The 27,706-nt window shown below is 36.8% G+C and overlaps 1 protein-coding gene across 3 annotated transcripts in view; it reads right to left on the bottom strand.

The window, feature by feature from the left end:
- Window positions 1-27,706, bottom strand: part of XRCC4 (X-ray repair cross complementing 4) — a 295,443-nt gene that overhangs the window by 17,747 nt on the left and 249,990 nt on the right. Inside the window, exon 8 of one of the 3 annotated variants that reach the window (XM_042250729.2) lies at window positions 21,243-21,324. The exons of the other annotated variants lie outside the window; for them this stretch is intronic. Coding sequence (XP_042106663.1) covers window positions 21,267-21,324 — 58 coding nt within the window. The 3' untranslated portion in view covers window positions 21,243-21,266. The remainder of the gene's footprint in view (window positions 1-21,242; window positions 21,325-27,706) is intronic. 3 annotated transcript variants of the gene reach the window in all.

The raw sequence follows: 27,706 nt of genomic DNA, 5'->3' as shown, positions 1-27,706 counted from the left end.
ACTGGTTATGTACTGCTGTATGGACTCATTCTGTCCTCTTCAGAACCTAGTTTTGATCCTTAATTACCCTAATCACTAGTAAACCTCTTTTCTAACACTTAAAAAGCACTTGCTTTTTTTCTTCAGGGAGATACTTGAATTTTTACACTGGTAGCCTTTTTTTTTTTCTTTACCTATAAATAAATAAGAATGAATGTAGTTTCCTGGCAAATAAATACTCTGCTTTGTGAGGTTTCTCCTTCTCCTCCCTTGCCTTGCCTTCTCTTTCTCTCTTGAAGTTCTGTGATCTTTTGTTTTACAGTAAGAAAATTTGGTTTCTATTTTAATTAGATTTTCCCATTATTTTAGCACTTGCTAGTGGACTTGATTCTTAGTATTCTCAAAATTACCCACTCTAATTAATTCCTTGGCTCACCAAGCAGCAAACCTGTCCTGAGTGGCATCCTGTGCTGTGACCTACCTATCTCCTTCTCTTCTGATCTACTGAGTAGCAGTCTGCCCCAAATTGTTCCTGAATATTTTCTGGGCTTTTCATGGAATGGGTGGCCAAGGATCATGTGGCAGCCAGAAGTTTTAAAGAAGACAAACTATCCTGGACAATCATCAACCTCATATAACTTTTAGATAAAATGAGTATCATATAAGTGATACAGAAAAAAGAACAAACAAAAAACATTTCTTCACAAAGTATACACATAATGTGGTATTACTGGCAAATGTAGAGGGTCTCTGCTCAAATTCTGGGAGATGTTCTGTCTGTCTTAAGGAAATGTGCCAGAAACTGCGAGAAGGCAGATGGAAGCAATCTACAAAATTCTGAGGATTCTGATTTTGAATTAAAAAGATTAAACTTTACAGTTGACTTTAAAAACACAACCAAAGTGTAAAGTAAAACTATTGTATGGACTGTTTTTAAAACAAATCACTATACCTCACAGCTGGTGACAAGTCACTGTGAGATAAGGCAGAACAAGCCATGGAGGGTTCAGTTCATGTGCTCAGAATGACTGCAGAATGACCCGTCTAAACTTTTTGCCCTTAAAAAGTTTATTACATGCATGGTGTCACAATTTCAAGAAAAGCTCAAAAGTCACAACTAAACTGCAATTCAGTCCACACAGAAAGCTGTTGACTACAGTTGTGTGTTATGTTTATATATCTTTACTAAGTACTATACACTTTCTTACTGTGAGTGATATCTTTATGATTACATAAATTACCAATTTTTTTTAAGAATTTTTTTAGTCAACTAATGTTTATTTTTAGGAAGTAGCAAAAATGCAACATATGGTTCCAGTAGTGTTTTAACTGGTACAATTTGGTCTTATTTTTTTTTAAATGTCCCACTGCAATCAGAGTCTGTAGAAATGTAAAAATAATCGTAATTATCCAAAATTCATAGTGGAGGAAGCTTTTACATGGCATTCAGAAGTATCATTAACAAATGTAATGAGATCAATGTTTTGTAAAAGCATTGGTTTGATTTGCCAAAATGTGTGACTGGCTGTAGCATTTAATTATTAAGGCTTGAACAGACACATTCAGTAAATAACTGATTAGCAATTTAAATAACCATTGTTACCTAACTGATCTTATTTTGCTCTTATAAGAAAACTATATATGTATGTATCTTGGCTTTGATCATCTGCAATCTGAGCTATCTAATTACTGACTTTTCTCCTTGCCTTTTAGTGCTTTCTCCCTCAGATCGTCCAACTGCTATGAATGAACTATCTTTCTACAACACAAGTCTGATTATTACTTTGTACTCCAGCAACGCTTTAGTTGAAACTCCCTTGGCATAGCAAAAAAAAAAATTACAAAATGTCTAGCTTCACGTCTGCCTTTTTGGCTCTAACTAGCCAGTGCACTTCCACAACAAACTTCTTGTCATCCACCAAATGCATCATTCAGTCTTCATTGCCATACTTTTCCATACTGTTCTCTCAGTTTAAGAACTCTTTCTCCTACCTTCTTTACTTAGTAGGCTCCTATTCTTCACTAAAAGCCAAGTTCAGATGTCCTTGCTTCTGGGAAACCTTCCTAGGCAGAGGAATGAATTCTCTCCTGTTCTACTGCAGCACATCTTAAATCAAGTAGGTCTTTGTTCCTGTAAACACTGCGGTGTAACAAACCACCCTAAACTTAGTGGCACAAAACAATGCCAATTTTATTATGCTCATACTTTCTGTGAATCAGAAATATGGAAAGGGCACAGTGAGGATAGTATGTTGTTGTGCCACGGTGTCTGGGCCTTAACTGGGGGGTACTGGAAAATGGGCTGACATGATGGCTGGGAGCTGGAGTCCTCTTAAAGCTCATTCACCCATATCTGGTGCTGGCTGGGAGCCCTGAAAGACTAGGACTGGTTCCTGGAGACTCTTCAGTGGCCTGGCTCCTTGTAGCCTGGCAGCCTAGGACAGTCAGACTTCTGCCATGAAAGCTTAGGGCTGTAAGCATGAGGTGCCTCTGCTGACTTCTTGTTCAGTTGCTCAGTGGTGTCCAACTCTTTGAGACCTCACGGGCTGCAGCACGCCAGGCTTCCTGTTCTTCACTATTTCTCCGAGTTGGCTTATGTCCATTGAGTCGATGACACCATCCAACCATCTAATCCTCTGTTGCCCCCTTTCCCTCCTACCCTCAATCTTTCCCAGCATCAGGATCTTTTCCAGTGAGTTGGCTCTTTGCATTAGGTGGCCAAAGTATTGGAGTTTTAGCTTCTGCATCAGTCCTTCCAATGAGTATTCAGGGTTGGTTTACTTTAGGATTGAGTAGTTTGATCTCCTTGCTGTCCAGGGGATTCTCAAGAGTCTTCTCCAGCACCACAGTTTGAAAGCACATTCTTTGGTGCTCAACCTTCTTTATGGTCCAGCTCTCACATCCATACATGACTACTAGAAAAACCATAGCTTTGACCTATGTGGACTTTTGTCAGCAAAATGATGTCTCTGGTTTTTATCTTCTGATAAAGCAAAAGCATCACTTCTGCATTCTACTGTTTACAAACACATCAAAAGCCCATCTAGATTTAAAGGGAAGAGACATAGAAACCACTTTTCAAAGGAAGGAATATCAACCACAGACTTTAATTCCGCACATCTTTGGTCACTTATGTTGTAAGCAATTGGAGAACAAGGACTATGATTTAGAATTACTGTTTCTTTCAAAATTTGGCACAGTTCCTAAAAGAACAAACTGTGTGTGTTGAAATAGACTAAGAAATGTCTTATTGAGGATGTTTGCCTTTTTTCTCTCAGAGTTGAGCATGAAAAAAGCTTTAGCTAGTTTCATACACAATTTGCACAGAATAAAAACCATTCCAGATCAGAAGGGCAACTCTAGATTTTTAGAAATGCAATCATATAAAACTTATACTTAAGGAAGGAAATTTTAATTTCTTACAGCTTTTGCTGACCACTAGTTAGCTCACTTTCCATTATGAAGTAACTTAAATTATTTTTTTCTCAAGTAGTTTTAGATGTTTACAAATTTATATGCTTACAAGTTCACACAAATACCACTAAGTTTAGTTATACTCCACTTCACTGGAATGGTTGGGAAGGGAGATCTATGGTTAAATGAATGGTGTTTCAATCCTCATGGCTAAAACCCTCACGAGTAAATGTTGGTCAACTTCTAAGTAAACACACACTCAAAAGACTCTAGTTAGTTGGATTTTCTATTAACTTAAGTTTCATTAAACTGTTGTTCTTGTTATTATTATTACTTAAGCGTTAGGACTGTTGATTAAATTTCTAAATTTCTGCTATCTGCTTAAGGAAAAATAAGAAGCAATTACACTTTCATTCCTACTGCAAGTAAAAGTCAGAAGTGAAATAACATCTTCAGCTCCATACATCCTTTATTCTGAGAAGAAATGTGACTCCTGTTAGCAACAGGGCATTATCACCCACAATCTCACCATCAAGACCAATGAAGAAGAGGGGTCAGATTTCAAAAATCAGAAACCATACACAGAAATTAAAATGTTACACCAAGAAATTCTAACACTTGTTTGGAATTAGGAAAAGCTGTCATCCATAAATTCACATGTGGCCACAAAAGACAACCATGAAAATTGAACAGGCTATAGACATGCAAGGAAAATAGTCAGCGAGATTCTACAGCCTGATCATAATGTCACTTAAAATATATATATAACCCTCAAAGTCCTCTCAAAATGTTAGTGGGCCTCTATGGATGGAGAAACAGAGAAACTTTCAAAATCTTCTTTTAAATTGCTGTCATTCTTTTTTTTTTTTTTTGCTTCTGAAACTGCAAAAGAAGAAAGATGTTTGGCATTTCCTAATCTATCACTGAACACTTTTCTATTAATGTAACTAAGAAATTTGGAAGTAACTAGAAGGAGCACTAAAAATTCCATTTGTAAGAATCTTAAATTTACAGAAGGCAGGAACCATGGTTGTCTTTGTGTAGTTTAACCACACACAGGAGATTAATGATTTAGGAAAGAGTTGTTCTTAACAAAGTGCATTTGAACAAACTAAGGACATTTTTTAGAAATGTTATAAATAATAGATTTTTCTCAGATCACAAAGACTACTTAGCCTACAATATAAACAAACTATTAGAAAATATTAATGAGAACTAGTGGTCAACATGGAGAAGGCAGTGGCACCCCACTCCAGTACTCTTGCCTGGAAAATCCCATGGACGGAGGAGCCTGGTAGGCTGCAGTCCATGGGGTTGCTAAGAGTTGGGCAGGACTGAAGCGACTTAGCAGCAGCAGCAGCAGCAGTGGTCAACATAATTACAATAACCTGTTTTTCATACATTCCTTACTTCGATTAATATTTTATCAGTGTAAGGCACTATGCGAGCCTATGAGATGAACAAATAAAACATAATCTCAGAATTTGAAAATATCACAGTCCAGCTGAGCAAAAATGTATTTCAATCATTCAATATAACATGCTGTGGTCAAGTATCTACAAAGTATTGATTTATAGGGTTAAAAAACATTTTAAGTTCAAAATCTAGATGTCAGGGACACATCTGTGTTTATATAAGGCTTACTTGTACTTGCAGTTGTACACATAAAAATTAACACGTTACACATAAAATGCTATTTGATGTTTACTACATGGTGATTTCCCGTAACTCCTGAAGAGACAGTTGACTGTTAAGATTAAAAATAAGCTTTATTCATAACAGTAATTACTGCTTTCTTTCTTCAAGCAACTTTTCCCATAAAGAAAATGGAATTGACTGCTATATCAGAGCACTGAATATTTAAGAGAAACATTTGTTTATATTCATGAGAGTTTCATTAAAATAATAGTAGACAATATCCAGACAAATCCAATCCAAATATCCAACATTTAGGTGGGATGAGATTAAAAGGTTATTTCCACATCTGAATTTCCCTTCTAGGTCCAAAATTATAGTATTGCATTTTCAGGATAGAAGGGGATAGAGTAACATTTAGGTTTCATTCAAAGTTATGAGTCTAGGGACTTCCCTGGTGGTCCAGTGGCTAAGACTTCATATTCCCAACGCAGGGGGCCCAGGTCTGATCCCTGGTCAGCGAACTAGATCCTACATACTACAACTGAAAATCCCACAGGCTGTGACCAAGACCTGGTACAGTCAAATAAATAAATACCTAAATAAATAAACATTAAAACAAAGCAATGAATATAAATTTTCTCTATTATTTTCTCTCCTTATTTTGGGTGTTGAATCATAATTTAAAAAAATATTCCTTAGGGTGAAATAGTTACTTCTTAAAATAAACATTTGGCAAAAAGAAATAATGAATTATCCTAAGTCTTCTTATGAAAACTTGAGCTTCAAATACAGAAATTTTAAAATTCTATAACATCCTAGTGGATGCAAGCAACAAAAAACTATTTGAGGTTTTTATAAAGTAATATATATGCATATTACAAATAATTTTAAAAATTCATTAAAATAGAGTAAAATAAAGATTATCCCAGGTGGTGTTAGTGGTAAAGAACCAATCTGCCAATGCAGGAGATGTAAGAGAGGAGGCTTCAGTCCCTGGATGGAGAAGACCCGCTGGAGGAGGGCATGGCAACCTACTCCAGCATGCTTGCCTGGAGAATCCCAGGGACAGAGGAGTCTGGTGGCTACATGTAGTTCATGGTGATCACAAAGAGTCGGACATGACTGAGCAACTAAGCACAAGTACAAATCTAACCTATTATAGAAGCTAATTGCTTTGTGTTTGCTAGCTGATGTATGCGCCAAATCCTTTTTTCTTAAACATGAAATAAATGGTTATTATTAACTTGGAGATAAGGTAAAGGTTCTTTTTTTCACAGAATTCAGGAAGAGCCAGAGTGGACAAGGCATCTGAGCCTTGTGTACACAGGACAATTAAAAGGACAAAAATGAAACAAAGGTGATTTACTCATTGAGAAGCTTCTTATTCACTGAAATATTGATATTTTAATTCAAGGATACATAATTATGCTCTGATGTCACTCTGCCACACATGAAATTGAAGAGAATAATTTAAGAGGTAAAAAGATGACTTGATAAGAAGAGAATCTTGACCTTATTCGGTGCAAATAAGAATCCCAACTAGAAATTTTAGATGTTCCAAGAACAACAGTTAACAGTTGTTAAATGTTCTCCTTATGCCAAGCACTGTGTTAAAATTTTTATTCATGTAATTGTCACAACAACCCTATGCCCTATATGGTTTCTATTTTCCAGACAAGAAACCAAACCTTAGATATTTGAGCAACTCGCCCAAGTTCTCACTATTCATAAATGGCCAATGCAGGACTCGGACCCAGGCCTGCTGGCCTTCTCCATGCTTTTAACCAGTGCCTCTTTCCCTTTTTCTCTTTGCCTCAAAGGTTTTTTCCTTCATTATTACATGCTTACACTCGACTAACCCTTGAATCCTCAGCTAAAATCCTATACCTTCATGAAACTTGCCTTGAACTTTGTCTCTCTGAAAATCTCATATCACACATCTTTATAAAATTATCCTAATATAAAGTAAAGTAGTTCTGCTCAAAACAAGATAGCTTTATGTGTTACCTGGCTAATTATAATGTGTGAAATTGAAAGCTGGGCCATTTACAGCAAATATTTCTTAAAGTGCAAAAAGGTGTTTACAGTCAGATTATAAACTCTAATTTTCCCTAAAGTCATTAACATCACCATCTTAATGGACATATACTTAACAAACATTTGAAGGTGAATTATGCTTTACTGGATATTGTCTGCATAATATTAAATTGACATGGTCACTGCCCTCTTTGAGCTTACAATCTAAAACAGATGTCATGGTATAAACAAGCATAGAAAGAGATAAAGGTGCCTACATACATCTGTTCAACAACTGAAATACAATGCATGAAATATTTATATCATGTTCCAGTCACAGTGCAAGTTGGGTGTGTGTGTGTCTGTCTGTGTGTGTCTGTATGTGTGTGCAGAAGATTGAAATGCTCACATTCAGGGTCGAGGTAAGGATTTTTCAAATGCAGGTTTTGTCTGTATAAGAAAGAAGGCAATGGCTCACATCTGGGCAACTGGGACTTTACTAGAAGAATACAGATGTCAATCACCACAGAATAACCACTGTACACATGTGAACCAGATGCTTCCATGTAAAATAACCCAGGGTGTTTCACAGATGAATCACTGAAAACGTAATTACACATCAGTCCTAGTTTATTGGTAACAGGTCCACTTATGTGGAAGCCATATGGTACTATCCATCCTGAAGTAGTGGAAAATACAAAAATGGGTACTTTTAGATGTTAAAATATAAATTCTTCTGCTGCTTTGCTGTATTATCCTTGTGGCGAGGTAAGTGATGATTACATGTGTTCAATCAAATGTCTTTGGGACAGATGTCTGTTGCCGCATTTTACCAGTAAAGATTGTGCCAATAAAGTTTACATTATATCCTCTCCATTTCAAAGGAATTAACTTCAACAGCAAATAAAATGTTTAGTGACCACACAACTCTTCTATATCTAATTAATGACCGTTAGGGTAAATATTCATTTACAGTACCTCAGAATGTGAGCTCAGTATTAAACTACTACAAAGGTTTTCTTTTGCATGTAGTTCAAATATTGACTCCATATATATGCATTCATTGCAGTTAAACAAAACCCACGGAAAAGCTGTCAGGAATCATCCATGTTCTGCAGCACTGATTCTCTGAGCTCCAAGGGTCACTAGTCTGCGTTTCAGAAAGCTGTCTACCCATTTACATAATCGACCGCTTGTGTTTCGCATGTGTCAGGGCACCGTCTGACAACTAGAGATGGTCCTCTTTAGTTAAAGCAAAGCCTTTTAATTTTATTCTTCAAAGAGGCTTTTTAAAACAAATAAAATCAGCATGCCAAAGTCTACTCCTAAGGAAAGCTTTGGTTAGGAAACGATATACCAGGAGGGCACACACCATCAAAGGCGTCTAGAGTATTGTTTCCACCCATCCCTGCTGTATTCGAAGGCTGAGGTAGACACAGTTAGAAGTATTCTCAAATAACCTGGGCCCTTGGGACAAAATTCTGAGCACTATTTTAATGCTCTAGCCCAGGTTTTTCTTTTTCTGTTTTTTGTTTGACTACATAGTCAAAATGCCTTGGCATATTGATTTGCTATGTCTTCCCCTTTCCATAAAAGGGAAAACTCAAATCTGTTACCTCAAATTACCCGGTGTTTTCAATAATGTAAAAAAAGTTTTATGCAATGTTTGATGCATACTATATAAATACATATAAGATAAAATCATCATCATAAGTCAAACTAATACATTGCTACCACTTAATTTAAAAATATAAAGTCACCAATACGGGTATATCCAACATGCTTCTTCGCAACCTTCTCCCCTTGTCTTCCTGCACAGGAATAACCTTATCCTATTATTGCGTGTTAATCATTACTTTGCCTTAAAAGGAGAGTTTTATAACATATGTCATTGTTGTCACTCAGTTGTGTCCGATTCTTTGTGACCCCATGGACTGCAGCACTCCAGGCTTCCCTGTTTATCACCAACTCCCAGACCTTGCTCAAACTCATGTCCATTGCGTTGGTGATGCCATCTAACCATCTCATCCTCTGTCATCCCTTCTCCTCCTGCCTTCAATCTTTCCCAGCATCAAGGTCATTTCCAATGAGTCAATTAGAATTTCTCATAGGTAATATGCCCAGGATCTAAATTCCTAGGTCATGCTGTATGTGAATGCTTTAACCTTTTTACAGAATAATCCAGACTCTTTTTCAAAATGTTTGACCTAATTTTCATTCCCATTAGCAGTGTTTAAAAGTTCCTGTTGATCAGGGAATTCCCTGGCAGTCCAGAGGTTACGATTCGGCACTTTTACTGCTAGGACCTGGGTTCAGTCCCTGGTTGAGGAACTAAGATCCTGCAAGCCACAAGGCATAGTAAAAAAAAAAAAAAAAAAAATCAACTCCTCTCCAAAACTTGATACCATCAGAACTTTAAGTTTCTGCTAAAATGATGTTAAATGTATCTGTACAGAGATATATTAAAAGAATTTTACTTTTTAGCTTGAAAGAAAAAGGAATTTCTTTCCTTTGAAAGAAATTTGAAATATCAAATTGAAAATAAACTGAAAATCTATTTGAAAATATCATTTGAAAATAAATTGCCAATGTGATGTCCCTGCTATCTCACTATTTTAGTGAGTCTATGAAATTAAAAGACACTTACTCCTTGGAAGAAAAGTTACGACCAACCTAGATAGCATATTCAAAAGCAGAGATATTACTTTGCCAACAAAGGTCCGTCTAGTCAAGGCTATGGTTTTTCCTGTGGTCATGTATGGATGTGAGAGTTGGACTGTGAAGAAAACTGAGTGCCGAAGAATTGATGCTTTTGAACTGTGGTGTTGGAGAAGACTCTTGAGAGTCCCTTGGACTGCAAGGAGATCCAACCAGTCCATTCTGAAGGAGATCAGCCCTGGGATTTCTTTGGAGGGAATGATGCTAAAGCTGAAACTCCAGTACTTTGGCCACCTCACGAGAAGAGCTGACTAGGAAAAGACTCTGATGCTGGGAGGGATTGGGGGCGGGAGGAGAAGGGGACGACAGAGGATGAGATGGCTGAATGGCATCGCTGACTTGATGGACGTGAGTCTGAGTGAACTCCGGGAGTTGGTGATAGACAGGGAGGCCTGGTGTGCTGCGATTCATGGGGTCACAAAGAGTCGGACACAACTGAGCGACTGAACTGAACTGAACTGAACTGACGATCACAAATGTCCTTATAAACATCCTCCTACTTAATCACAATACACCATCAAAATCAGAAAATTAACACTGACATATTACTGCCATCTAATCCTCAGCCTCCATTCAAGTTCCAATAGTCCCCAAAAGATCCTAACAAAAGGGTTCAGTCCAAAATCACACACAACTTCAGTAGTCACATCTCTTTAGTATCCTTTCTCACCTCCTCAGTCATCTCTTGAGGTACTTTTGACAATTAAGGGCCAGTTATATTGTAGAATGACTTTTTCTCGTGGTTTGATTAAAGTTACGTACCTTTGGCAGGACAATGGCAGAAGCGCTGCTATGCTCTTTTTATTGCAACTGCTCACGTGGTATATGATTCTAATTTGTACCATACTGATGCCATTCACTTTGATCACAAGGTGGTGTCTGCCATGCTTCTCTACTATAAAGTTTCTTGTTCTCTCTTTGTTACTAATGTGTTTTATGAAGAAATATTGAAGGTGACCATCTTTTCATGTTTGAAAGTTATTTGTGTATATCTTCTCTGAAATGTCTGCTTAAGTCTTTGGCCCATTCTTCCATTGCTCCCTGCCTTTTACTTTACTGATTTAGTAAGAGAACACAAATTCTATTTCAATTATATAGGTTGCAAATATTTCATCTTTGTACCTAGTTTGTTATTTTCAAATAATACAATATTGAATTGAAGTAGTGATCATAGGATGATTAATCTGAAAAAAAAAAGAGCTTCTATTTTTCATGAGGTTTTGTTATGTACATAAGGAAATTCCTATAAAACCTCATTTTCAAGGAAATGTAGTTTGAGTGGCGAGTTTCATTAAATTTCTACGTGCCAGTTGAGTTGATCATATATTTTTTCTTTTTATCTGTTAATATGGTATATCCTGATTATTCCTTCCTGAAATAAAACCAACTTTTTTATCATACATTTTTCATACTTAAATTATGCATGGTTAGATTTAGTTTTCTGATACTTTTCAGGATTTTTCTTTTCCACCTATGTTCAGGAATCAGATTGGTCTGTAATTTTGTCAAGCTGTTACTTTTTTTTTTTTTAGTAACTGAGGTTATGCTAGCTTTACAGAATTAGTTGGGAGTATTCTCCTATTTACTTTGCCAGAAAAGTTTGATAATATTGAAATGATTTATTCCTTGGGAAAGCTGAGGACTTTCCTCCAGAGAGGATTTGTGTTTATTTCTACTGAGGGCAGGGGGCACTATCCCAGGGTGCTCAGGGCCTAGTGTAGTCTTTCAGTGGCTGTATTCAATCAGCACTTTTATCTTAGGGCAGCTCTACTTTTCAGTTTGTTTACTGTTCATAGCAAGGTGCCTGCTTTGCTTTCAGCTTGTTGTTTCAGTCTTGAAGATCCTTACAACTTCAATCTCATTTTTTGTGTGTGTGTGCACTAGAAAAAATATGTGTATTTGTTATTCATGAATTTTACATTTTAGTGAAAGGGTCTCTCAGAATGTCTACTTTGCCATAATGTCAGAGGAAGATTCAGTGGTTTTAATTTAAAAATAAGTAATGTCTTGTCAGGGAAGAGGCACCTAGTTTAGAGTCAGATAAAGCTGGCTTAAAACCTTGGATCTGTCACTTCCATTATCATGTGATTCTGAGGAAGTCTGAACTTTTCTGAGTCTGTCTCTCTTCAAATTGGGGACACTAACTCCTATGTTATGTGACTGTTCAAAAGTACATAATAAAATACAACTAATACTTACTGAACACTAAGAGCCATACTTACTGAACACTAAGAGCCATACACACTTGTAAGTACTTATAGGTATTAATTCATTTAAACTTTACAACAGCCCTATGAAGTGGTATTATTATCATCTCCTTTGCATAGCTGTGTAAAATTAAACATTGTTAGGAAATTTGTCCAAGGCCATAATACCAGTAAGTGGAGGAGATAGGATTCAAACCTACAGTCTGACTCCATTGTTATAAAAACACTCTTATAATTTGCAGCATTAAATCAATTGAAATAATGTAAAAAGTTTGCAATAGTACCTAGCACATAATAAGTACTTTCAAATAATAGCCAAATATTTATAATAACAATAACTAATAATAGAAGAAATTATAAAGTGAATAGATAAACACAAAAACCCACACATGGAGTACTACTCATTAGAAGCAACGAAATACTGACACAGAGCCACAGGGAAGATCTCAAGGGCATTATGCTACCTGAAAGAAGACACAGACTCAAAAACAGCTACATGCATGATTTTATATGGCATTCCAAAAAAACAGCAAAATTACTGGGAATTAGTGTTTCCAGGGCTGGGTGTGGGAAGATAGTATTGACTACAAACAGGCGTGAAGAAACTTTGCGGGCTGATGGAAATATTTCCGAGGTTGATTGCATGTTTGTCAAAATTCATCGCATTATACAACTAAGAATCATGAATTTTACTTTATGGTAATTTTACCTCAACAAGCAAAACAAATGAAAAACAGGTAGCAATTTTTCCTCTAAAAGAGCATTTTCAAGCTATATTCACGATAAGCATTTCATTTCTGGTTAACATACAGAGCTGTTATTATTTTTAAAATCTACTGATTAAAAAATACAGTGTATTGTTAACTGTGAACTATGTATTCATGGAACAGGAATAACTGTTCTTTCCAACCCTCGGGAAATGGAGGAAAGCAATTAAGGAAAGGGCTTGTTAGTTTCAAACTGTCAAGGGATGCTTAATACGCTTCTTCTTAAGATTTTCTATTTCTTTCTGTACTTTAAGAAATAGATTATGAAATGCTTTCTGGCAAGAATTACTTGTTATAAGACCAAACAAAATGTACAGTAACTAGTAAAAACTCATGTTATGCAATGACAAAATTACACTTGTCAAAGCAAAACTTCAGGAAATAAACCATATTGTAGTTCACAATGGAAGAGCGGAAAACATGATATTAGTAGAAAACACAGATTCAAAGTGGATTTTCCCATAAAAAATATTAAAGTGAAATGGCTTAAGCCTGGTTAGAAAGATTACTTATTTCAATTATACTTAAAAAATTAGAGACAGGTTCTATCATGAATAAATAAAATGAAATCTGGAGGAAAACTGCATATTAGTAATAAGTGAATCTGGCTGAAAGTAAGTAAAGTCACAGTTTCTAAAAGTACAATAAGCTGAACTATGTGTTAGTTTTGATTATGAGGCAGAAACATTTCCAGCCTCATTGCAAAAATGGAATATTGACTTTGGAATTAGGTCATAGTAGGGAGTAAAATAGGAAACATCTACATGCCAAGAAAGACCATTCTGTTCCACATTGTTCTAGGAAGCAATTTCATAAAAAATCACTTGAAGGATCCTCATTTTATCTGTGAAAATAGCAAAAAGCAGGGAAGATCTCATTGTAGTTGATTACTCAGGACCCAGGTCAATCTTGTGAGCGCCCCCAAATTCTATTTTCAAATGATTTTTAGCCTGTTTTACAAAGTGAGCTTGGTTTTAAATTTAAATGGTGACCAATAGGTATATTACCTTGAGTCAATCAAAATCTTTTTCCATCTAAGGTGACCATCTACTGTCAAACAGGTCCTAACCTTATATAGTCTTATGACTTATTACTAGAGCATACTCCAGTTGCACAAAAAAGCTGTAGGGATAGCAAAAGCCAACCCCATCCTGCGTGTTTTTAAAAAAAGTATTAATGCAAGCATTTTACTGTTTCTCTTTTACATCTGCTAGGTTGGGGCAAGGATAAGGCCTGTTAACTGTTCTAAATAAATTACACAGTATCCAAGAATAATTGCAACTTTTGTAAAATTCATATTAATATATTGGCTCATCTCAGTCTGTTGCTGTTGCTGCTGCTAAGTGGCTTCAGTCACGTCCGACTCTGTGTGACCCCATAGACGGCAATCCACGAGGCTCCCCTGTCCCTGGGATTCTCCAGGCAAGAACACTGCAGTGGGTTGCCATTTCCTTCTCCAATGCATGAAAGTGAAAAGTGAAAGTGAAGTCGCTCAGTCATGTCCAACTCCCAGCAACCCCATGGGCTGCAGCCCACCAGGCTCCTCCATCCACAGGATTTTCCAGGCAAGAGTACTGGAGTGGGGTGTCACTGCCTTCTCTGCATCTCAGTCTAGTTTCCCTATTATTGTCAAATGGTGAAAAGCTGAAATAATTCATTGTCTAGAAACTAGCAGACCAAATAATTTTGGAATGAGCGGCTTCAAGACTTAGGCAGATGTAGATAGAAATCAGAGAGATAGAGACAGCATATGACTATATTTTTTAACACAGTAGTTAATGGACACAACTTAGGAAAAAATCCTTGAAATTAAATGGAAAGGTATATATCTCTGTAAACAGATGCTACTACCAATATACATCAAACACTTGGGTATCACACTTCAAAACTAAGGGATAAGTATATTTTTTGGATAATCATAGAAATCTTTAGTTTTGCAGTAAGATGAGAAGTAAATATTGCAAAATATTTAAAATAAATTAATATCAGTATACGTATTGTTTCTATAGGTTATCATACCATTATACTATTATCTTAGTATCTAATGATAGCTAATCCAGTTTATTGGCTCTGGGAAAAGAACTAAAATCAACAGCTGCCTTTCTACTTTCACTTTTCTTGTCATCCCTGGATAATCTAATCATCCTTTGTATTATAAGAATTTATTTATCTTTCCCTTTTTCTCAGTCAAACCACTGATACCTAATGCATGTTGTAGAAAATAAGCACTTGGTCTGTAACTTCTCTTTGTTACCATTGTCTCTAAGACTTAATTCAACTTTGAAAATAGCTTTCAAAGTTCATCTAGATTCTATCCAGTTTGCAAAATTTCTGAGAGTCCCTGACACAGTATCAGGTGTTTCGTTTTAGTCATCCTCACTACTTCTATTGTTTAATTTTTGACAAAAGAATACAGAGAAATGACCTGTCTCTACTTTTTATTTGGCTGAAAAATTTCAGGCAAAATTCTCACTAATCCAAATAAAATGAAAGAATACAAGAGAAATATTTTATTAAAATTATTGTCTTATTTTTACTATGATTTGAGTAGCTGGTGACTATTTGTATAACTAGAATAAATGATCTCTCTTCCTCCAAGTGATGAAACTACAACACTGTTGAGATGACTTTATCAAAATTTCTATGTAATAATCACTCTAAAACACAGTAATGACAGGAAATAATCATTATTCTTTACTTTTGTAACACTGGATTATTCCTTTATTTCTAGTGTATATGATATTATACTGTCTAAGAATGCTTCATATAGCTTTAAACTCTTCTTTGATAAATATGATGACTAGTTAAAATATTAAAAATAAATGAAATTTATTTTAGGGCTTAGTATTTCCTGAAATAAAATATGCATTTTAAAATATAGTTTTGTATTATAAAACTTACCGCACTTTTTTTTGTTTCGACATTTTTGCACTCCCTTCCTTGCTTGGAAAACTCTTCCAGCCTCAGCTCGGATCGTCTAAGTAGCTTATAGAATTTGATCTGCTAGATTTAGCGCTCCATGCCTGTCTCCCACTTCCTTTCCCACATAACTCCCAGAGAGCTCTCACTTCACAATGATTACTGGTTGTGTTTGTCTGTTTTACTAAATGTTGAGCATCTCAGTATATTCATTTCCGGTGACTGCTGCAATAAATTAGCACAAACTTGGTAATTAAAAACAACACATATTTACTCTTTCACAGTTCTGGAGTCCAGAAGTCCAAAATTAGCATCACTGGGCCAAAATTAAGAGGTCAGCAGGGCTCCCTCCACACACACTGGGAAAGAATCTGTTCCTTGCTTCTTTCAGTGTCTAGGGAGGCAGTATTCCCTCGCTTGGAGTCACGTCGCCTCAGTCTCTGCCTCCATCGTCACACTGCCTTCTTTTTCGTGTGTGTCAAATCATCCTGGACCTCTATCTTAAAAGAATATGTGTAACTGCATTTGGGTCCACCTCAGTATTCTAGGATAATTGTAAGATAATCCCATGATCCTTAACTTGATCACATCTACACATGCCATGCCATGCCGTATATGGTAACATTCACATGTTCTTAGGGTCACGATATGAACATCCTAAGGGGAAATTACCCAGCCTATCACCTTCAGTAAGGGAGCGGTATCTTATTCATGTTGATATCTTCGATCCTTAGTATTAAATATATCAGCTGGTATAAAGTAAAGGCTATATAACTGTTGAAGAAACAAACACATACGTAATTTCACGGAGGTTTTATCTGTATATAAAACCATACAAAACTGAGTTTATAGCATTTAGTAGAATTCAGTATCAAGAAAAACCGACTAGAGGCCTTAACAGGCTACTAGTGCTACTAGTGCCACTAGTGTTATGCATACTGAATAGCTGAATGTTTCATAACATAGCATAAGGTTTTAGTCAATGCCTCTGCTTAGATGCTCAGTCATGTCCAGCTCTTTCTGATCCTGGTGGGCTGCAGTCTGCCAGGCTCCTCTGTCCATGGCAAGAATACTGGAGTGAGTTGCCATTTCCTTCTCCAGAGGATCTTCCCGACCCAGGGGTCAAACCCACATATCTTGGCAGGCGAATTCTTTACAGCTAGTGCCTTAGAAAGCCCATTCAACATCTAACAATACTCAGAAATTACACTGACATCAAATAAGGAAAAAATTGTTCACCCAGAAAGTTTATAAATAATTAAATAACTGTTAAGTGTGAAAGCACAGAACATATAATAAGAAATAGCTTATCAGTAGGAGGAGAAAATGGTAACCCACTCCAGTATTCTTGCTGGGAAAATCCCATGGACAGAGGAGCCTGGTGGGCTACAGTCCATGGTGTCACAAAAGAGTCAGACATGACTGAACAACTAAGCACACACATGCAAGCTCATTATTTTCCTAATTAAAAAGACAATTCACATATTTCCAATTAATATCTTTAAAAGGACTGGTTTATTTATAAATCGAACATACTAGGTAATGAATTACTAACTAACTCACAGAAGTCAATTGGATCTCTTAGAGATTGAATATGAACTGCTCTGGTGAATATCTAGCTACTTTCCTAGTCTTGTGCCATTTTGGTATGACCTAGTCATGAGTAATAAGGAACAGTATCACAACACATTAAAATTTCTTTATATCTTGATCAAGGATGGTAAATCTCATGCTAGAGGAGGCAGTTTTACAGGGATCACTTCATCTCTGCAATTACAGTATGTTATGTTCCTACTTGTATTCCACAATTCTAGTTAATGCCATGAAATAAGCTTTCCATACCTGGGCCTGTAAGGTAGATAGATCTAACTCATCCAAATACTTTTTCTTTTTCAGATTGTGTGTATGTTTGTTCTCCAAAATGTACTTGAGATTAATAGCAAATTGAAGAATAAAAAGGTGAATATTGTTAACCTATTAACAAATACTTAGTTACTGTTAACCTTAGTAACAAATATTTGCTGTGGCTTAACAGAACATGCCATGCTGCTGTTCATCACTAACTTGTGTACAACTCTTTCAGACCCCATGGACTGCAGCGTGCCAGGCTCCTTTGTCCTTCACTATCTCCCCAGTTTGCTCAAATTCATGTCTGTTGTGTCAATGATGCCATCCAACCATCTCATCCTCTGTCATTCCTTTTTCCTCAATCTTTCCCAGCACTGGGTTCTTTTCCAATGAATCAGCTCTTCATATCAGGTGACCAAAATATTGGAGTTTCAGCTTCAGCATGAGTCCTTGCAATGAATATTCAGGACTGATTTCCTTTAGGATTGACTGAATTGATCTTCTTGCAGTCCAAGGGACTCTCAAGCATCTTCTCCAACCCCACAGTTCAAAAGCACCAATTCTTTGGCACTCAGCCTTTATGGTCCAACTCTCACATCAGTACATGACTACTGGAAAAACCATAGCCTTGACTATACGATCTTTGTCGGCAAAGTTTTTTCCCTTCTTTTTTATATGTTAGATCCCCTGGAGGGGGAGTGGCTTACACACTCCAGTATTCTTGCCTGGAGAATTCCATGGACAAAGGAGCCTGGTGGGCTACATTCCGTTGGGTAGCAAAGAGTCAGAAACAACTCTGCGACCAACACTTTCACATTTTCACACACACTAGGTTTATCTCCTTTCAAGGACCAATCGTCTTTTAATTTCATGGCTGCAGTCATCATCTACAGTGATTTTGGAGCCCAAGAAAATAAAACCTGTCACTGTTTTCACTTTTCCCCTTCTATTTGCCATGAAGTGATGGGATCAGATGCTACAATCTTAGTTTTTTGAATGTTGAGTTTCAAGCCATCTTTTTCACTCTCCTCTTTCATCCTCATCAAGAGGCTCTTACATGCCAAGCTACCAAGAATATAATTTAAGGTTTTCTATGTTAATAATACAAATGTTTCCATGGAGGAGAAGGACCTAAAATCTCTAACAGCACTTACTGCCAACAGATTTGGATATTTTCCTGATGTACCCTGCTATGTCATTTCAAAATATCTGATGAAATTTGTGGCATATTTTGCAACTCAAAAAAAAGAAGTGAAACTAATATAAATTTATAATAGTCATAATGCTCAAAACTATTGTTTACTGAATACTGGAACAACAGTGCCTATTGAAAGCTGTTATCATCTACATTATGTGAATTACTATCTCCTTCCATTTTGGGTACTGAGAATCCAGACAATTATATATAATAATTTTACTTACAATTAGAACACTTTTGTGCAATCAAATGATATTCTTTCACTAGACCAGGTATTACTTACAGTGGTATTAAAGGATAATTATCAGAGTATAGGACTGTGTTGCTTTTACCCCTTTTCTGAGCAAAGAGTATGATTTATTTAGCCAACAAATAGCTTTTTAAAAACTGATATCTACCATGTGCTAAGATTACGCTCTTTAAAGGAATATATATTAAAGCAACATTTACTAAAAGGAAAAGTCTAAAGTGTTAGGAGATATTTGAAAATCAAAAGAGAGATATCTAGAGCAAAGATGTAACTAAAGATAATTAAATAATCTGATTGAGAATAAGATTTTATTTGGGGCCTTCCCCAGTGACTCAGTGGTAAAGAATTCGCTGCAAAGCAGGAGATGCAGAAGATCTGGGTTTGATCCTTGGGTCAGGAAGATCCCCTGGAAGAGAAAATGGTAACCCACTCCAGTATTCTTGCTGGGGAAATCCCATGGACAGAGAAGCCTGGCAGGCTACAGTTCATAGCGTTGCAAACAGTCAGACAAAACTGAGCGACTGAACACAAGATTTTATTTATGACATATTCTTGTCTAGACACAATATGTCAAGCAGTTCTTAACTCTTTAAAGTATTAGCAACAATTAAATAATATACAAAAATTAGTCCGCTTATGAAACTTAAATTTTAGTGAAAAAAGAGACAGGCAAATTAGCATATGGTATTACAAAGAGCGAAATGTTATATGGAGAAAATTTTAAAAAAGGAAGTAGATTGGGAGGGGGATGGAATTATAATATATAATTCATCAAAGATGAAGTTGAAATGTGAGCTACAGTGTGAAGGAGGAAGCAAGTGGATATGTAAAGGAAGAGCATTCAGGCTGAGGAACGCTTGTGCAAAAGCAGGGCTATAACTAATGTGTTCAAAGAATGCGAAGGAAGCTGGAGTGGCAGGAGCAAAGTGAGACTGAGGGAGAAGAATCGATGAGATCAGAGAGGTAAATGGGACAGATAGGTAAAAGCTGGGGAGGAAAAAAGCCAACATAAATATTCTGCAGCAGTAGACTGATTACATATATCATGAGAATTATGTAAAATGAGATACTTTAGGAGTCATAGAAGAATAGGTTAGATCTAAATATGCTGGTATTAAAAGATAGCAGTGTGTAACACCATGATCCTATTTGTGTATATTAATATGTGGTCTTTAAGTCAGAAAAATGCTTTCTAAAAGGATACATAGGAAATGGTTGACAGTCTTCCTTTGTGGTTCAGATGGTAAAGAGTCTGCTTGCACTATGTGGGAGACCCAGGGATCGACCCCTGGATTGGGAAGATCCTCTGGAGAAGGGAATGGCAACTCACTCCAGCATTCTTGTCTGGAAAATCCCATAGACAGAGGAGCCTGCAGGACCCCAATCCTGGGGGTCGCAAAGAGTTGGACATGACTGAGCGACTAACACACACACACAGGAAATGGCTTAATAGCAGAAACCTTTAGATAGAAAATCCAGTGGTGGAGTGAAGAATGAGAGGGCTTTTTACTTTTTATTTTATACTTTTCTGTACTTAAAAATAATCTCTCTATATTACTTTTATTCTAAAAAATAAGAAAAAGAGCTATCTGTATAAATGAGGCAGGGTCATTTGTTGAGAATTGATGAATCAACTCTAATCAGCTGTTGATGTAAGAGTTTTTGCCTTTTGTCCTTGGATGCCATCTCAGCAACCTTAGATGAATTTTGCAAGTGTTCCATTTCCTAACTTCCTTTCTCAGAGCTTATTCCAATGATTTTACCAGGTCATAATAATTTTACTAGGAAAAAAATCAGTTCCTCAATTTCTTCTTGGCTACTTAGCAACTATATCAACCTTTAGCACTTTCATTTCCATAATTTCTCCATACTGACTCATGTACCAACCAACGAGAATGACATGTATGACTATATTCCCTCCCGCTTCCATCCTCCAGATAAGCGGTTCTCCATCATCCAGAGATGGATTTCTTACTCTTCTCAGGGCAAGTCTCTTCTTTCAAAACTCTCTTCCCATGTGATGATTCTCTGAATTCATTCAGAACTTGCAAACATAATTTATCCTGTATTAACTATAGGTACACATCAGTTCTGTTTCATGTCAAGCATATACTCTATGAAAGATCAGGGACCAAGTCTTTGTTTAGTGTCTTCCTATTTTGACCTCATTTGATACTCCTCACACTGTAGACATTCTACTCACGTTGCTGCATTAACTAGAAAGTTTATTAATTCATATTGTTTAGAAAGTACAGTTGGCCCTGAGACCAATGTGAAGGGGCACATACCCTCTGCAGAGTCAAAATCCAGCCTCAAAAGCAGTTCGTCTGTATCTGCCAATTCAACCAACTGCAGATTGTGTAGTATTTACTATTGAAAAAAAAAAATCCACGATGAAATGGACCCACATAGTTTAAAATCATGTTGTTCAAAAGTCAATTGAAATTTATTAAAAACATAGGGTATAATGGAGCCTGAGAGGTTATATATATATACATATATATATATATATAAAACCTCAAAGCATTTGTATGAATTCTGTGGATTTTTCTGCCAATCTTTTGTCCATTCTCTTTTTAGGATCACTTTTTACTACTGCAGGAGCTGGAAAGCTAAAAACAGTATCTGTCTCCTCTGTAAAACTACTGAGATCTGGAGGGTGAAAAGGCAGGAAAGGATACCTTCTTGACTTATTTGACTGTCCCTCTCCATCTACCCCAAAGCAAAATCTTGATAGAAAATTAAGAGGTTGTTTTTTTTTTTCCTGTAGCAGATTCCTGTGCTCATTTTTCAGCTTTCTGTGTTTCAAGAGGCACTTGTGGCTGAGGTGAGGGTCAGAATGCAAGTTCCAGTGGAAATAAATTCACCAATGTTGAGGCTGTCAAGTGGAGGAGCTTCCTGCCAACTGGACCAGAGTTATGGTAGTGACTTCTTGTGTTCTGATGGCAGACTGAGGCAGACCATTACAAGAAGCCCACTAGACCCCAGCCCAGGTTTTCCAATGACTTTATGAGCACCTAATGCCTTATGTGTATTAATTTTCTGCAGGTAAATTATGACAACCTTGGTGGCCCTCACAACAGAAATTTATTCTCCTACAGTTTTAGAGCCCACAGGTCTGAAATGAGTGTTATGGGGCTCAAATTAAGGTGTTGGCAGGACTAAGCTCCCTCAGAAGCTGCTGAATAGTCCACGTTCTTGCCTTTTCCAGTGTCTAGAAATACATTTCTTGTCTTCTCTGGCTCATGTCCTCTTTCCATATGTTCAAACGCAGCACCTTAACATCTTTGACTCTGCTTCCATCACATAGTCTCTTTCTCTTCTGTCTGAAATCTCCCTCTTCCTCCTCCTAAATAAGGACATTTGTAATGGCATTAGGGCACATCTGAACAATCTGGAATAATCTCTGCACCTAATTATCCTTCATTTAATTACAGCTGCAAAATTCACTTGCCCTATAAGATGACATCCCTGGGCTCCAGGGATTAGGACTCAGATGTCTTTTGGGACTATTATTAAGCCTACCACACCATGCCTTCCTCTTTCACATGTTACCCCATGGGGTAACACAGTCACAGGCTCCAGACATAGGAAGCTGACATCTTGGGTCGGGGATGGGAGGAAGTATTATCCTACCTGCCCCAGAAAGGTATAGAATACATGTGAAAACATGATATAAAAATAATGAAACTTTAAGTGCTGCCAGGAGGATTCTTTTCTTCTATCAACTTCCCAAATCTGGCCCATCCTTTCTATTTAGCTCTGCTTCCTGCTACTCTCCTAGATAAACCTCCTGTTAGGGTCAGTAAAACTTTCTCAAGGGACCAAACGTCCTCCCCTCCTCCGCTCCTCTCACTTGTCTAGGTGGAAAGGCTTCCTCTTTCCTCTCCCTGCAGCCCAGTTCTCCCTCCTCATGGCAGGAACCAACAGAAAGCCTTCCCATTCCCTCAAATCTTCCCCCATCAATTCAGCTTAGAGGGGAGTTTTGAGATCTGCAACGTTCCCTTTACCACCATAAGATTTATGTCTGTGTGTGGTTATCTTCACTTATGACCACATCTTTATCCCCAGAAGGAATGTAAAAGTTCCTGGACATCAGATCAGGAAGTGATCAGATGTGGTACGTCAGTTTGCATTCACAGGTAGTTAATTATTTCTCAATTCTGGATACAGCAAAAGAAAATTCATGCTACTAATCTTAAAGATCATGTTTATGTTTTTTAAAGAGTAACTTAAAAAAAAAACAGACATAACACATATAACATTGTGAGGTGTAGCAGTTTGATACATCCATTCATTAGCATAGGTCTATTTTTATATATGTATATAGAACATGTGTATTTTTCTCTAAACTTCCTATTATACAAACAATAGTTTTAAAATTCTTATTAATTTTCTGTGCTTTCTCTTTGTACTTAGACCAATCACCAATTGCAAAGAGATGACAGTAAGTGGACTGTAAAAATTCCTTTTTTCCTAAATTCTTAATCAATCTGTAAGAAGAGCTAAAACAATTCTTTCTGTTCAAAAAGCATAAATTATAGTCCTCTAAATATTAACAAAAGTAGCTTAACAGAGCCCAGAGAAAATTTCAGTTTTGATATTTCAATGTTGTTTAATTTAACACCAAGAATAGCCACCTCAAAATGTTTTGGCAGAGAGTTGATTTTTACTATTCAAGAAACGGAAAGGAAGTGAAGGAGAAAGACTCTCTCACTTACCACCAGTTCCCTTGGTCCACCAAGATATATTTAAAAATTTTTAGAGCTTCATGAAACATAGTCAGAAAAGGGTGGAATATATAATACGCTTCAGTGGACACAGGATATCCTACATGCTTCATAAGGACTTTCTTCACAAAAGTTAAAACATAAGGTTCAATCATTTATAATTATTTGAAAAAGAATTTTCCATCTAGAATTCTCCCTGGCTCTAGCAGTCAATTCTCTAGAACACTTGCCTGTAGTAAAGAGTTGAATACATAATCACAAAATGCCTCCTAGTTTTCACCCTACTTATGCAGTTCTCTCTCTCAATCTTCCTGCTGTGCCCTATGTTTCTACTAAGAAAGAACTGCTTTCTGCCTCTCACACACATTTTTTGTTTCCCTGTTTCTGTCCTTTTGAATCGGTCATCCTCTGTTGGGACTCTGCCTTGCTTCCACCATTCACAAATCCAGCTCTTTATCACTTCAGTAATAAAGCTTCTTAATAGTCATGACTTCCCAAGAGTATTCCTTCCACCCTGGCCTATGACACCCTGCTTATAATCCTCTTAATAAATAAAAATATTCTCCTATAGTTTTTCTAAGATATATAGCCTATTTTGCCTTAAAATATAGATTCTGTGTATTTGTTCATCCCTCAGCTAAATTATAGGTATGTTCAGGGACTACATTAAGGAAAGCTGGCAGTTCTCAGTGCTGAATATACTGTGAAATCTTTCAGGACTGCTTATGGAAGGACCATTGATAGAAAAATTATCTATCCTCTACAACTCCTCCTCTGTCCCTAGATCCCAAACAACTGGCAGAAACAATGTATAACCACTTTTTAGAAACACTACTAGTTTGAATTAATAAAACTTAAAATCCTATCAGAATTCCCTGAGAACTTTTCAAATTCTTCTATTAGCAAGAAAAATGTGCTGGACTGAAATACTTTGGGGAAAAGTCTATGTTCAGTATTCAACCAGGGTGAGGCTAGCATACCTAACGGGGGGACAGGGGATGAAGGAAATGGCTCTCCCTCTGGTGTGGTAAAAAACCTTGAATTCCCCAACATGAGCAATTCTGACTACTCACTCCCACAGAAATAAGGTCTGACCAAACGTTTCAACGATGAAATATTTTAGAGTTACAAAATTTCCCTTCCTCCTTTCCCCTGGTGTGTGTGTGTGTGTGTGTGTGTGTGTGTGTGTGTTCTGTTCTCTATTCTGTATCTTGTGCCTCACATGGGAAGAAAAGAAGCCACGAAGATGAGTCAGGATTTCCAGCCTCTGATAGAGAAACGGGCCAAGCTGAAGCAGTTCAGAGACGCAGATTCCTGTTGCCTAATCAGCCTTTTCACTGGAGCTGGGGAGGGATACTGTTGTGGCTTTGCTCACACCATCCACTCTCCAGGAGTGTCATGTATTTCTGGCTTAATTTGGAAATCCTAAACCATCCAAAGTCTAAAATAACAATGGCTGGAAACTATATGACTCCATTTTTTATGACAACTCCCTCCACTGATTATAAAATCATTTTTATTAATATAAAATCTTAAACATTCGGCACTTAAAGTCAATCTTAAGAGAAGATTCCACAATCTTAAGAGACTTACCTGATTACTTGAACATTTTTATTAAGTTTGGCTCTGCTTTAAATTGCGACTATAAAGCCTAACATGGGAATTCAATAATCTGTGATTTCCTCTACTGAAATATTTTTCTTTTCATGTTTAAAATGAGATGAACATAGAATGACAGATCAATCTTAAATAAATTTTAAAGTGATGCCAAATTTCATGGTTTTTAATAAACTACTCAGTTTCCTACTTCTTGGTCCTCATGAATATTTATTGATACATACAGATAAGCACTGATTATGCATCAGTGCATATAGGTATCGTAACAACTCTTGATGAGGACCACATGCTTTCTACTCACTAAGATTTTGCAATCTTCAGTAGAAAATTTACTGAACTGTACAGGGATAAAATTGGTAGGGTTAACAGTTTTGAGTTTTTCCTGGATCACTAATGAAAAATATGTTAGCTGAAGACCAGTGAAATACATCCTACTTTTCTGATTTAATTAATAGAGTCTGCAGATTAAAATTTAACAGCTTCATGTGATCATCCTGAGAATCAGTTCTCACTGTTGCAATCCTGAGAGATTATTTTGAAATTCCTTGGACACATTTTAAAAATATTAATACTTAAATCCTCTTTCTCTCTTTTAATTAATTCTGCTAGAATTTCTAATTATTATGGCTTTGTATAATTAAGCTGCAGTTATAGTCAGGAAGGATAGTAAAAATATGTGGTACCTTGACCTCGGTCAAGAAAGTGCAATCGATGATGCTCTGAAATGTCTGAGTAATCTAGGAAAAGACCTTTTATTGCTGTGTCCATCCTGTGCTTTGTAAAGTGGCAACAACTTTATAAAGGGTAAAATAATAAAAAGGATAATAATAATACAAATATATGGGAAATAAATAAAAGTAGGTTATAACTTATAAATCAGAATGATATGCTAATAGTACAGAAGCCCCTCCAGGTGAACACTTTACAATTTTATTTGGATACACATTTCCCAATGAAATGGATGAGAAAGTTGCTGTTTATAGGGAGGCTAAATTATGATGAATCCCTTCTTGCAGAACATATTGCTTAAGAACTTTGATGTTCTTTGGCAAATTTGGGTTATTTTTTCCAGAATACTGAAACAAAACAAAGTGAAAGTCACTCAGTCGTGTTTGACTCTTTGTGACCCCACTGACTATAGAGTCCATGCAATTCTCCAGGCCAGAATACTGGAGTGAGTAGCCTTTCCCTTCTCCAAGGGTTCTTCCCAACCCAGGGATCGAACCCACATCTCCCACATTTCAGGTGGATTCTTTGCCAGCTGAACCACAAGGGAAACCAAGAATAACCAACTTTTAAAAACATATTATATTAAACTTATAAAAAATATTATATTAATATTAAAAACTATAATCTATAAGGTATACTTCAGTTCAGTTCAGTCCTCAGTCGTGTCCGATTCTTTGCGACCCCATGGACTGCAGCACACCAGGCTTCCCTGTTCATCACCAACTTCCAAAGCATACTCAAATCCATGTCCATTGATTCGGTGATGCCATCCAACCATCTCATTCTCTGTTGTCCCCTTCTCCTCTGGCCTTTAATCTTTCCCCGCATCAGGGTCTTTTCAAATGAATCAGTTCTTTGCATCGGGTGGCCAAACTATTGGAGTTTCAGCTTCAGCAAACAGTCCTTCCAAAGAATATTCAGGACTGATTTCCTTTAGGATGGACTGGTTGGATCTCCTTGCAGTCCAAGGGACTCTCAAGTCTTCTCCAACACCACACTTCAAAAGCATCAATTGTTTGGCACTCAGTTTTCTTTATAGTCCAACTCTCACATCAATACATGACCACTGGAAAAACCATACCTTTGACTAGATGGACCTTTGTTGGCAAAGTAATGTCTCTCCTTTTTAATATGCTGTCTAGGTTGGTCAAGACTTTTCTTCCAAGGAGTAAGCGTCTTTTAATTTCATGGCTGCAGTCACCATCTGCAGTGATTTTGGAGCCTCTAAAAATAAAGCCTGTCACTATTTCCATTGTTTCCTTATCTATTTGCCATGAAGTGACAGGACCAGATGCCATGATTTTAGTTTTCTGAATGCTGAATTTTAAGCCAACTTTTTCACTCTCCTGTTTCACTTTCATCAAAAGGCTCTTTAGTTCTTCTTCACTTTCTGCCATAAGGGGGGCATCATCTGCATATCTGAGGTTATTGATATTTCTCCTGGAAATCTTGATTCCGAGCATTTCTAATGCATATAAATTATATAAGCAAGGTGACAATATACAGCCTTGATGTACTCCTTTCCCAATTTGGAACCAGTCTGTTGTTCCATGTCCAGTTCTGTTGCTTCCTGACCTGCATACAGATTTCTCAAGAGGTAGGTCAGATGGCCTGGTATTCCCATCTCTTTAACAATTTTCCACAGTTTGTTGTGATACACAAAGTCAAAGGCTTTG

The sequence above is a fragment of the Ovis aries genome, chromosome 5, assembly GCF_016772045.2.
Source record: "Ovis aries strain OAR_USU_Benz2616 breed Rambouillet chromosome 5, ARS-UI_Ramb_v3.0, whole genome shotgun sequence".
NCBI classification, from domain to species: Eukaryota; Metazoa; Chordata; class Mammalia; order Artiodactyla; family Bovidae; genus Ovis; species Ovis aries.
Note: the sequence above shows the minus strand (reverse complement) of the source record. Positions and strands in the feature narration are given on the sequence as shown.